Genomic DNA, 13,115 nt, shown 5'->3' with positions numbered 1-13,115 from the left:
TGTTTCTCTCTTATCCTGCCTTTAAAAAAACAAAAACAACTTATTTAGTACTTATTACTTACTCACACCATTTACTATTATCTTATATACATGTATTTGTTTACTATCAGTGTCTTCCTCCCCCCAGCCCCATGTGAGTCTAATATGGGCAGAGACTTGATCTGTTTCCCACACTGCTGTATCTGTAGTGTCTAGAGCAGAGGCTGTCATGAACTGAATGCTCACTAAATGTGGTTCAGTTAGTAAATAATCCTGTATTTTCCAGAGCTCAAGCAGTACTTTCTTTCTTCTTGTCTATTTGGTTCTCATGGACTTAGTCCCTATTCTGAATTACTCTGATACTTGCTGTCTTTACTTTGGTACCAAGCTCAACTTTTGCATTAATGTTGGTATATCTTGTCTCTCCAGTGAGGCAAGGACTGTATCTTATCTTTTTCTTTGCCCAGAAAATCTATAATGTACAGTTAAGAGTAAGCAAATATTCATTAAGTTAAATTTTAAAAGAAACCTATACTATAGCAGCTTCTTCCTCTAATGATGTTGAGTCATAAATCCTTTAGTTCACTTAACAAATTCACTTATTTATTCAACACATATTTATTGAACACCTGCTGTGTCCCAGGCACTATTTCAGGTGCTAAATATATAGCAGTAAACAAAATAGGCAACTTCCGTGCTCTCATGAAGCTTACAGTATAGTGAGGGGAGACAAAAATAAATAAATATACACATAATATGTTACTTAGTGATAACTGCGATGAGAAAAGTAAAACAGGGTGAGCAGAATAGGGAGTTCCAGCGTGAAGATTGCGGGAGCTGCTATTTTATATGTTGTCAGGGGAAAGCCTCTGGTTAAAGGACAAGACAGATAAAGGAGCAAGTCCTGTGGATTTCTGGCAGAAGAGCATTGCAGAAAGAAAGCACATCAAATACAAAGGCCCTAAAATAGAGAGAGGTTTACTGTTTTTGAAGAAACAATGTGGCTGCTAGACTGAGGCTAATTGGACATTGAAGTCAAATCATGTAATCCCTTAAGAAGATTTAATAGGCTGGGTTTTAGTCAAGTGAGATTGGGGCTGTTGGAGAGTTTTGCATAGGGGATAACTTTGGTTGATGTGTGGAGTTAGAGGTGTGTGTCATGGATAGAAGCAAGGAGACCAGTTGGAAGGCTCTTGGATAATCCAGGTGACATAGGATACTGGCTTACACCACGATGGTAGCAGTGGAGGTGGTGAGAATTGGCTTGCTCCTGGATATATTTCAAGGATAGGTCTGATAGGGTCTGCTGATGGTTTCGATGGGGGTATAGGAGAAAAAGAAGAGTCAAAGGTAACTCCTAAGATTTTTGGTTATGATTTTGGTAGTAGAGATGCCATTAACTGAAAGGAATGAAAATTGTTGGTCATGTTTTTTTGTTTTGTCTGTTGGGGGGTGGGGATTTACTGTGGAATCAATGGATTTTGGACACATTAAGTTTGAAATGACTATTTGATATCCAAGTGGAAAAGACAGGTATGTTGTTAGATATATTGTAGTTAAAGAGGGAGACCCAGGTAGGACTTATAAATTGGGCAGTCGTCAGTGTATAGATGATTTTTAAATCCAGAATAATCAATAGGATCATCCAAGAAATGAGTATAGGTGAAAAAGTCCTCTGACTGAACCATGGGGCACCTCCAGAATTTAGAGGTTGAGGAGATGAGGAGGAATCAGCAAAGGAGACAACAGAACATGCCGGGGGTTGAAAGTATAACAAGGAGAGAACGTCACCTGTATCAGATGCTGTTTGACAAATCACATTAAGATAAGAATTGACCTCACTAATTACTCAGTGTCTCCCATACCAAATCAGGAAATTGCCTAGGCAAAATTAATGAGCTTCTCAAGAAAAATCCTTTTCAACACTTGTCAGTTATGAGAGACTGCGTCTGTTAAGTTTTGACTTTGCAAATTGGAAAACTCAAAATGTCAGTTTTGAATTTTCAAATTATAACTGTACACTATATGTGATGGGGTACAGTATTCAAAAAGGATTTTAAAGACCTTTATCTTTTAGTGTATCACTAAACTTGTCATTGTGGAAAACCAATAGGATCCATTCATAGACTGGTTATGAATGGGTAATTCATAATATCTAAACCAGAGGAAAGATGGGACTTTTAATTAGAAATTTTTGTTCCTTGGCTTTCTCTTTTTTTTAACGATAAGGCTGAGTGTCGAATATTATATTTATTGCAGTTAAGTTCTGATTATGAGCTAATTTACAGTTAGGTTTACTACTATCAGTGTTTAATGTAAATCCAAATAGCAGGAAATTTCCCTTTCCTCACCCTGATTCAAGTCCAAGAAGCCCTGTTTACCAAGCTGACTTTGAAATCAAAGGGAAATTAATATTGCAAGTGAATGAAATGTTTATACTGACATTAGCCATGCCTATCATAATTCTATTAGACATCAGTCTAATATATATATTTAACACTAGACATGGCTTTTTAGTCATCTTAATTCTTTTCTTTAAAATGATTCTCTTGAGTGATTTCTTGAATAATTTTGTATCAATAGATTGGAAATTTGAAAAATGTGTTTTAATATCTGCCTGGTGTTTGTTCTAGAATAATCAAAGTATTTTTGTATTTGACATACACTTTACCTCTTAATAGCATATCTCACTGAGTTTGCTGCTGATCATGTATTACAGAATACCGTGACAGCATAAGGGAATACACATAGTAGAGAGAAAAATAGTTTTAAGATGTGATTAAAAGGAAACAATTATTCTGAACTGTTTTGTGATGTGAGATTTTTTTCACAAAAATGTTCTCTTCTTTCACATTTTGCCAAGGATTTGAAACGTTCATTACCAGCCGGACTTGGTCTCTCAGAAACCCAAATTACATCTCATGGCTTTGACAGTACCAAAGAGGGGGTTACTGAAGCAGGAGCATTTCAAGGTATGAGCCCATATATTTTTAAAGATGGCAGGGGTGGAGGATGAGAGAAATTTATCAAATGCTACCTTTATTAATAAAGCATAAGAGTTGAACCCTTTAATTCTGTGATAAAACACCAATTATAAACATAATCCTGTTTCTCTTCAATTTAACTAATTTAAGAATTATTTTAGTAGTCTTTGTATAAATCAATGCATTAGTTCACTGATTATTATTTGGGAATTGGTTTTAAAATACTGAAATAAAAACTCAAAAATTATGTCAAAAATGTACATTTAAATTATTTTAGCTTACAACCACTAAGTTTATAGCTATAAGTCAATATTGATTTGTGTAATACATGTTTCCTATTTCAAAGCAATTAGGAAAATAAAACTTTTATTTTTTGTCCTGTGACTGCTATACAGGAAGTCTCTACGACCACCATCAGATCAGTAATTTGCTAAGAGGACTCACAGGACTCAGTATATAGTCAGACTGTATACACTGTATGATCATTTCAGCAAAAGCATACCAAGCACATCAGCAAAGGCAAAGGATGCCTGAGGAGAAGTTCTGGGGGGACGAGGCCCAGGGCAGTCACACAGGACACAATTAATTCTACCCCGCAGAGCTGTGACAGCGTATGTGAAGTGTTACTAACCAGGGAAGCTCCTTAGCGACTCAGTGCCCAGGGATTTTATTGGACATTGTTCCCACAGGCACCCTCTGCCTAGCATGTACCAAGATTCCAGACTCTTAGAAGGAAGGCAGGTATTCAGCACAAACCACATTGTTTGTACCAACTGCTGAGGCACAGTGAGCCAGTCTTAGCATTCTGGGAATGGAGGGAGTCTTCCCAAAATTTAAATTCTGACACCAACCAATGGCCAGTCGTGTAAGCTGGTCTTTTTAAGAATAAGCAGTTATACCTGCTGTGTTAACTCTTTTCTGGGCACATTTCATATATATGTCTGTCTATCTTTAATATAAAGGACAAAGTTGTCTCCTTTTTTTAATGCTCTTGCCTAATAACAACCTTTCTAAGTGTTTTTTTCCCCCCACATGAATGAAAGAAAGTAAAATCAAGTAAACATTTGAATGTTAAAAAAAGAATTGTTTTCTTGACAGACCTGTAAAGTAGTAGCTATAGATTATGTTCAGTGAAGTAAATTAATTTTGATAATATATTGTAATGTCACAAAATGAAAGAAAAAAAAAATATCTGCATGCCTTTGCAATCCTTAGCCGTTTTGTAAATAATAGTATTCTATATTTGAGTGCCTAAAATTATGAGTGCTTAAAGATATAAGGCTAACTTTGTACAATGTGACACCATCTCTGGAGCAGTCACTAATTTCCAAATTTAAATATTAACATAGAATGAAAAACTACTTTTACTATTAAGACATTTTAAGTATTTTCAGTGAAATTATTTTGCTGACATTTGGTTTAATCCCTTAATAAACAGAATAGTATCATGCAATAATGGAAATCAACTGGCCATTATAAACTGCTATTATGGCATGAGCATGGAAATGCCAGTCACTTTTCACTTGCTCACAGATACATTCTAATCCTTTAAATTGGGATAAGAAATATATTTCATGATAATGGCAGTAATTTATGTGTCTTTGAATTGACTTTATAAAACATTTTTTTACACAAACTGTATTGTTGATCAATATGTTTAAAAAGATAATCATTCTGCCATACTCAGATTAGTTAAGCATTTATTGGAAAGTTGTAGTTGTTTTAAGTGCTTTTATTTTAAGACATATATAGATAAATTGGAATGAACATGCGAAAAAGCAACATGATTAAAATTTAGGAGAAAGGTCTTAGGAAAAAATGTTAAAGGAGTTGGGGCTGTGTTAGCTCTCTGGAAAAATGACTGAATGGTAACTTAACATTGACTCTATTTCTTGACCAGTTACTGCAAGAAGAGTATTAGCTGTTTACTTTTCCAACTTTTGAGCAAATTTAAAAGAAATTACACTTCATCCTAACAACAACATATATTGAAATCTGCCTAACAAATATGTTGCAGAATCAATAATTGTGGAAATCATGAATAGATCAAAGCTCATAAGAATGTAGTTGGCACCTGAGTTTTGTTTTGTTCATTACATGCATATATTCATATTCCTAGATTTCTGTTGTTGAAATGAAACAGAGCTGATACCCCAAGTTTAGTCAACTAGAAAGATCCTAGACTTTTAAGAATTGTATTTATTGGATATTAGTGAATGATTTTAGTAACTAATTTAGTCTAAATTAGTGATTTAAAGGTTTGAAGATACAGAGAAGTGATAATTACCCTTGAAAGTAAAGCAAAAAAACTTAACATGATTGTCTTTTGCTATTTTACTTTGGAAACTTCTATATCATTTGTTACATATATTATACACATCTCCCGTTGTGTCATGGGATTATGTCTTATGCAAGTTTAATAAACAGTAATAACCTGAACAACAGAGCTTTGTTCCTGTAGTTCCAAGAAGTGGAACTAGAGTAGTCATCTTTAAATAACACTTCCTTATATAATAGAAGCCCTTGTGCCTTGGATAGTAGAGACAGTCTTTGTTTAAAATGGTGATTGGACTAGATAACCTATTAAAGTGCCTTCTGACTCAACAAGTAACTTATAGATTGGTGTTTTCTGTATTGCATTTAATGGTGGAGATATTATGGTATGGATTCAGACATCTGAGTCTCTAATAAGAAGCTGTTTTAGCCTCTCTGGGCCTATAGTTGTTTCTCCCATAGTTTAATGTCAAACTAGGTGATTTCCCTCATTTCTTCCAGTTTTAAATTTTATGGTTCAACAGATTTAAAGAGACAAGTATCCCTCACTTTGAAAGGTGATGCCAATATATTAGGTCTATTGCATGTTTGGATTTTAAATGTTAGATCCAGTCTAAATTAAGGTTTTTCACATTTATTAAAGGTCAGGGCCTTATTAAGCCCCTCATTAAGGGACAGAGCCTGAGATTTTGCTTTTTTAATGAGCTCCCAGATAACATATTGATATAAGTCCCTTGCGTTCATACTGTGAATAGCAATCATCTACACTATGTGATATTTGATTTATGATTTGAAAGTTTTGGCTACAATTCCTGTGAAGGCTATGATTTATTCACATTTCTTCTTTGAATTTTAGTTATAAATTTGATACTTGAAGAGCTTTCCTTCATATGTAAGAGTAGTAGCAAGTTATAAAATATTTACTTATGCTTTAAATCAGTCAACTATGGGACTTGAATCACATTCTAGTAGTTGATTTGAAAATAGCAGAGTCCAGGTACAGTCCTGTTTAGACATGATCTTGCCAAGTTTCTTCTTATAGTTATTATGTGTTTCGTTTGGTTTTAATAGTTCAATGAAAAATGTATACAAGAACTCAACTGGTAGCATCCATTTTTTATTACTCCATTCATGTAAGAAAGCAAATATATTAATTCCAGTTTTTAATCCTAGTTTTTGAATATTTTAAAGGAAATGTCAATAAACCTATATTCAAAATGTATAGTATGTAGAAGAGGAAAAGGATTTTCACAGTTAAATATCTACCCTTTTCAGGTTCCCCAGCACCACCATTGCCATCTGTTATGTCTCCTAGCAGGGTTCCAGCTAGTCAACTGGCTCAACAAGGAAGTGATATAATTGTTCCTGCAGGTATTCAACTGCACTGATTGGATAAAGCCCTTCTTGCTGCTGCTGAAGCTAAACTAATTCACTCAGTTTCATAATCACTTGCTTTATATTCTTAGGTGTGTGTTATTCTGGCTTTTTAGGTGGCTGCTGCTTTTTTTTTTTTTTCCCCTTAACAATAAGTGAAATAATCTTTCTAACCATACCTGTCTTTCTGGCTTTTCAGTTATTAACTATATCTCAAACCTAAAATTTATTTCACTTAAGATTTAAAAACATTGTAAAATTTGATTCATTTAATCATCCTTTCTTTGTTCTAGAAAAATTTAGGTTCACTTAATTGATCCTTAAACTCTCAGCTTTGCAGATCTGCTATTTTCAGTTAAACAGGAAAGGAGCCTTCAACAATTGGGTTGTTCATTGTTTGGAATGGGTCATGTGGGAACAGTGTGTCATCCTATTTTCAGCCTCAGCTTACAAATAGTTTGCAGATTGTGACAAAATAGTATGTAATTTACCAGTTATGCCTAATGAAAAATATTTGGGAAAAATCCATTTCTTTGCATGGAATTTGCTCTGCACTTTAATTGTGGACTACAAAAACAATTGAACTCCATTCAATTGGAAAAATTGAACTCCATATTTTTATATATGTTAACATTTTGTATTTTGTTTCTTTGAGAATTTTGTAAATTCTTTAATGTGTTTGATTGTATATACTGTTTTCGATCTTAGATTATGATAAAGCTGTGATATAGGAGTAAGTAAGAAAAGAAATTTCTGCTGATTAACTTTTTTAAACTATTTGTTACAACTTTTTCTCCTTATTTCATTGTTTTAAAATTATTTTGGAGTTTCCATCTCAAGTCATTAGTATCATAAACGTTTAATATTTTCTTCTCTGAAAAATATTTACTCTTAGGGACTATATAGCTGTAGAGTTGCTTTTATGTCAGGGCTTCATACTGCCTTTATTGATTATGGCTCTTTTTTTGATGGGAGAGGGTCTCAAGAAAAAAAGGAGGTACAATGTAGGTCTTGTTTTAACCCAGCCTTTCATACTGGTGGTAAGATACTTTTAATGACTATTTCAAGTTTGAGTTGTCTTTTTAAATCCTCCAAAATTATAATAATATTCTATTGTTGCTCTGTTCAACATAGTACAGTGAACAGAGATCCCTGTAAGAAGTATATGGCCTTTCAGATTTTTATTGACACAGTTTTTTTAGTGTCACTGGGTTATAAGATTAATTGTGGAAATTTTGTAAATGAAGTAAACAGCAGTTATTTAGAAAAGAAAGCTGATTGCAGCATTTTTATTTTTAAGAAAACAGACAACATTTGTGCTTAATAGATAGGAATATATTTTTTTTATGTGTTAGGAAATTATCCACAGTGATTCCAGGGAGTTGTAGTCCTTCACTTTGTGGGAACCTTTTCATTTTTTAAAACGCATGAGTAGGTAATTTGAACAGCATCAATGTTTCGTTTTCTTTCCCTACTTGTCTTTATCTGGTTTGTGTTTTTATCTTTTGTTATGCTCATGCAGGTGGCCAGAGAACACAGACAAAAAGTGGACCAGTTGTTCTAGCAGATGAAATTAAAAATCCCGCAATGGAAAAGTTAGAACTTGTTAGAAAATGGAGTCTAAACACCTATAAGGTTTGTAATTTTTTAATGTTTCCACCCTAACTGACACTAAGCATTTTTATTTGTAATTTAAATTATTATTTTGCAATTACATGAACATATAGGAGAGCAAATACCATCTGAACATAAAAATACAATTAGAAAATGAAGTATTTTGTTTTATTACTGATCTTTGCATAAATGTAGTTTTAAAAGTCTAGCAAAAGAGTAAAAAGCTACTAAAATACTCGTTAATTGATAGAGAACACATAATTGAAAAAGAAATATATTGCCGTAGAATATGTTTAGCTGTAGAACTGCTGTATATATATTTGTCCCTCTTTTTGATACTTTATAGCAACTGGGATATATTAGTTTTTCAAATTTGGAATTCTCTGATTTTATTGTAGTAACTAAACGTTAACTGTACAGACAGCATCAGATTGCAAATCAGTTGGATTTCAAAAGTTTACTAACATTGTTATTTGAATTGATTCAGAGTACATAATTGATGGTAATTTTTCTTAACACGTTGCATACAGATCACGAGAATCTTCACGAGGGATTTAAACCCCACCGAGGGATTTAAACCCCACCGTACACAATGTGTTAATGTCCTCCATAAAACAAACAAATTATTTAATCTGTATTTTATTTGATGTATTACAAATAGCTTAAGCTCCAAGTCCACTTAGTATCTTTGAATCTTAACAAGGACAAGACAGTAGAATTCATAGAAAAGTGGATGGAAAACCCCCAGCAGCTCAGGTCAGAGCATTAGCCATAAAGCTCTCTATATTTGTGAATTGGTTGTGGGTCTTTATAAATCAGGAATTGTCTATATTTTTATACAGAGCACATGTCTCTTATGTGTCTTCTTAACAGTAAGGCAGAAGTGAATTTATTCTTTCAGTTAATACTTTTTTAATATGATCTGAAATCCTCTACAAAAGTACAGGTTTTCTTAAGATGGTAAAAGTGCCCTGAAACATGCTACATGAATCTTCCCAAAAACTATTTAGCTCATGCTCTGTAGAACTGAGAAATTCCAATGGTAGTTGTCAAAAATTGATGTCTATTTATAGTGTCCTCATTCAGGACATTCTATTTAATCATTACGCCTTTTGTTCTCAAGGATGTAGATTCTCTCATTTCATGTATTGTTTTTCCCTTTGTATTTCCTCATATCACAACAGTTCACCCAAATATTCAAATTTTGACTCATCGTCTCATTGATTTGACATATCTAGTTAGTCATTAAATGAATTCTGCTTCTTTAATATTCTTTGACTTTATCCCCTTTTCTCCATTCTAACCTTCACAGCCATAGCTCCTGTATGTATTATTCTAATAGCTTAACAGATTCTCTTTAGACTGTATATTCTACTTTGCCCTAATGTGGTTCACTCTTGCTTAAAATCCTTCAGTCTATCCCCACTGTCTTTAGAATGTCATGAATCTGAGCCCATGTCCTTTTCCAACTTTATCTCCTGCTGCTCTTCTCTTCCACCCATAGATCCAGTTATCCATACCAACTTACCCAGAGACGTCCTAAACAAGCCATGCCTTCTCACACGCCTACAACTTTGTTCATCAGGCTATCTTTGCCTACTGCTTGGAATTCCCCTGTGCTCCCTTTCATTTCACTTGTTTATCTTTCATGTCAGACTAAGCTTCATTTATTTATTAAATTTATTCAGCCATTCCTTTGTTCACTTATTTATGAAAATTTCCTCTTTTTTTTTTTAATTGGGAAACAGTGTGTACTTCCAGGACTTTTTTCCAAGTCAAATTGTTGTCCTTTCAATCTTAGTTGTGGAGGGTGCCGTTCAGCTTCAAGTTGTTGTCCTTTCAGTCTTAGTTGTGGAGGGCGCAGCTCAGCTCCAGGTCCAGTTGCCATTGCTAGTTGCAGGGGGCGCAGCCCCACCATCCCTTGCGGGAGTCGAACCGGCAACCTTGTGGTTGAGAGCCCACTGGCCCATGTGGGAATCGAACCGGCAGCCTTCAGAGTTAGGAGCATGGAGCTCTAACCACCTGAGCCACCGGGCCGGCCCCTCTATGGCCAAACATTTTGAACCCCAAGAATACAAGCCTTATTTTTGAACCAAATCCTAGTAATTACAAATTACAAAGTATAAGATTTTGTTCATTTGATCCTTCCTCTCTTGTGTCATTTAGTTTGCATTTTCGTTGGTCCTTATCTTTTTTTCCTTTATATATATGTTTATTGTCTGTTGCTTTTCTTCTGTCTCTTATCTCTATAATCTGAGTTGCATTATTATTGAGATTCCATATTTATCTCTTATATTATCATACCACATTCAGCCTTTCTTAAAATTTGTGTTAACGAAAATGATCAGTTTTAAAAATATTGTATACATGGCATAATACTATGTGAAGGAGTTATTCTCTTCAGAGTGATCACTATTTTTAACTGAAAATTTGTTTCATCAGAGCTTAATTGGGTATTTCACTCTAAGTCAAAAGAGAAAAAGAATGTTCTAATGATCTGATTTTATGGAGTTTGTAGCCCAGTGAGTCTGTGCTGACACATGCCTCTCAAGTAAAAGAGCCTCAGAATATAATGACCTTATTGGTTCTTGTGACTCTACCTTTTCAGTTCAATTTTGAGCTAATGTAGGGCATTCACTGTCATTTGACTAATCCTTCAAGTATTGATTCTGATTGGGTTGATTTAGGACTGTACTTGTTTTACCCATTTTACTCCTGGGTATCTTGATTCTCGCTATGACTTTGATTTTCTCTTCCTCACACCTCAGTTCCTTCATGATTTCTAGCTTTAATTTCTTCTGTCTGTTTCCATTCTCAAGCAAACACTTTAAGGCTTTTCCTCAAAGAGAACATTTAGCATATCCTTTATTAGTTGTTAATTTTGGCTCTAAGAACAGTCTAGGGATTAAACCAAATATATAATAAATAGGAGCAATTTTAAGTTTAGACCTTGAACCCATCTTTATAAATATGATTTTAATCCACCTGATTTTTTTCACAAATTTGAACCCAAAATTTATTTATTTTCTTATGTATCCTCATCTGCAGGAATAATTATGAATAATGAACTCCGGTTTGTCTCTTTGGTTTGTTTTTGTATTTTCCTAGTGTAGAATAGAGTACTTTTGCTTACTTTTTAAAATCTTACTTTTATAAAGAATAATCTCGCTTTTATTCATAACTGTTTGCATATTTTCCAAACACTAAATGCTTTTTTTAAATGTTTAAGAATTTGCCATCAGTGTTTATACCTTAATCAAGTTAATCTTTGTTGTCTTTAAACCAGTGTCTTTTAAGTTTTCATTCCTGTTTTTCCTGTCATATTGCCTTCTTTATTTACTGGTTGACCTATTTCCCCTTTTCACTTTATATTATTTCCTTTTATGTTCTCTGCCTCCCTGTCCTTCACGCTTTCAATATCTATCAGTTGTTGCTCTGAAATTATTTTTTTCCTTGAACTTAAATGTTTTTATTCATTTTTGGCATTACAGGAAAAGTTCTTGGTGCTATTTAAATACTCAGAGTACACAGTGACTATCTTGTAAATTCATGAACTGATGGTGATTTATGGTATTTTGTACAGTATTTATCCCTTTATTTTATCTACCCTCCCCCAAGTAGAAGATCTACATAGAGCAATAATTTACTTTTGCTCTGCTCCATTTGTCCTATTATCTTCAAAATGAATTCTTAATTTATAAGCATGGAAAACCGAATAAGACCACGAGCTCATTGTAAGTGATCTGCATTTTCAGGGACTTTGAAGAAGGGTAGAGAACTGAGATTCTATATTCTTTCCTATTTTAAACTTGATTTATGATTTTAGTACACACTAGGAAGCAACTTAAATAAAAATCTGTTCTTCAGTGATCATATGAGAAACTTGTTCAGGGACCCTAGTCAGTGGAGAAATGACTTGCAACTTTATATTTTCTCACTACAGCTTTCTTTACAAAGCTCCATGTAGGCCATCTGTAGTATTCTCAGTTCCACATTACTTAAATTTCCCTTAAGAGTGTCTAGTTCCCTGTATTGGAATACAGGCTTTGTAAATTCAGTTTCAAAACTTGTTTCAACTGTCCAGATTTAACTGAATTTGCCTCATAATCACTATTGTCTTACTCTTCCTACTGCCATAGCTTTCTGGGAACAAAAAAAAAATTTCCTCATTAAACTTTTGACCCTACTGTCTGCTTATAACCATTATTTCTATGAAAAAAACCACCACTCAGACAACAGTAAACATTTCTTTCATTTTGCCCAGTCTGCCAAATTCCTTCAGTGAATTCTGACTTCTTGACTTTCAGCAAACTATTATATCTGGGTTGCTATGGAAGGTACCATATGCTTTGGCTTGTGAGTAGAGTAAATGTCTTTGGTAATATTCCGCAGGGAAAATCCTGGTGTGGATGAAAAGAGGGAAAGAGTGGTATATCTCCTTAATTTTGTTACCATTTCAGATAGTATTTCTTGTTGATGCTTTTCTCATTAAAATCACAATGTCTGCAGTTAAACTTTTCTCTTGATGTGATTTTCATCTCCCAAGAGTGTATGTATGTTTTCCATAGATGTAGTTTTCTCTCTCTTCTGTGAGTTTGGCCTCTCATCTTTTCTTTTGTTTTCTATATAGATAATTTATCTACTATTAAAAATAAAGAACGCCTTTATAAAAAATGTTTATTCATAAAGATCCTTAATTGATGAGACTAGAGAATATGTCATAGAGAATTCATTTCAATTTTAAACAGAAAAATGTAGGTAGCATGTAATAGGCTAATATTAAAAGGATAAATATAACCAAAAAGGAAAACAGATACCGATTTATATTTATTGACAAGGAAAAGTCTCAAGGTATTTGTTCATAGAAAAAAGAAGTTTGGATATTTTGAG

General features: G+C 33.7%; 1 protein-coding gene across 7 annotated transcripts in view; it reads left to right on the top strand.

The window, feature by feature from the left end:
• Positions 1 to 13,115, top strand: part of ARFIP1 (ARF interacting protein 1) — an 82,959-nt gene that overhangs the window by 33,731 nt on the left and 36,113 nt on the right. For 4 of the 7 annotated variants that reach the window (XM_019722663.2, XM_019722648.2, XM_019722656.2 and 1 more), the window contains 3 exons: positions 2,843 to 2,951; positions 6,513 to 6,608; positions 8,134 to 8,246. In XM_019722663.2, the coding sequence (XP_019578222.1) occupies positions 2,843 to 2,951; positions 6,513 to 6,608; positions 8,134 to 8,246 (318 nt within the window). The remainder of the gene's footprint in view (positions 1 to 2,842; positions 2,952 to 6,512; positions 6,609 to 8,133; positions 8,247 to 13,115) is intronic. The other 3 variants (XM_019722679.2, XM_074338438.1, XM_019722671.2) reach the window with 1 other exon arrangement.

This window comes from Rhinolophus sinicus, linkage group LG07 (assembly GCF_036562045.2).
Source record: "Rhinolophus sinicus isolate RSC01 linkage group LG07, ASM3656204v1, whole genome shotgun sequence".
Lineage (NCBI taxonomy): Eukaryota > Metazoa > Chordata > Mammalia > Chiroptera > Rhinolophidae > Rhinolophus > Rhinolophus sinicus.
This window is presented reverse-complemented; position numbering and strand designations above follow the sequence as displayed.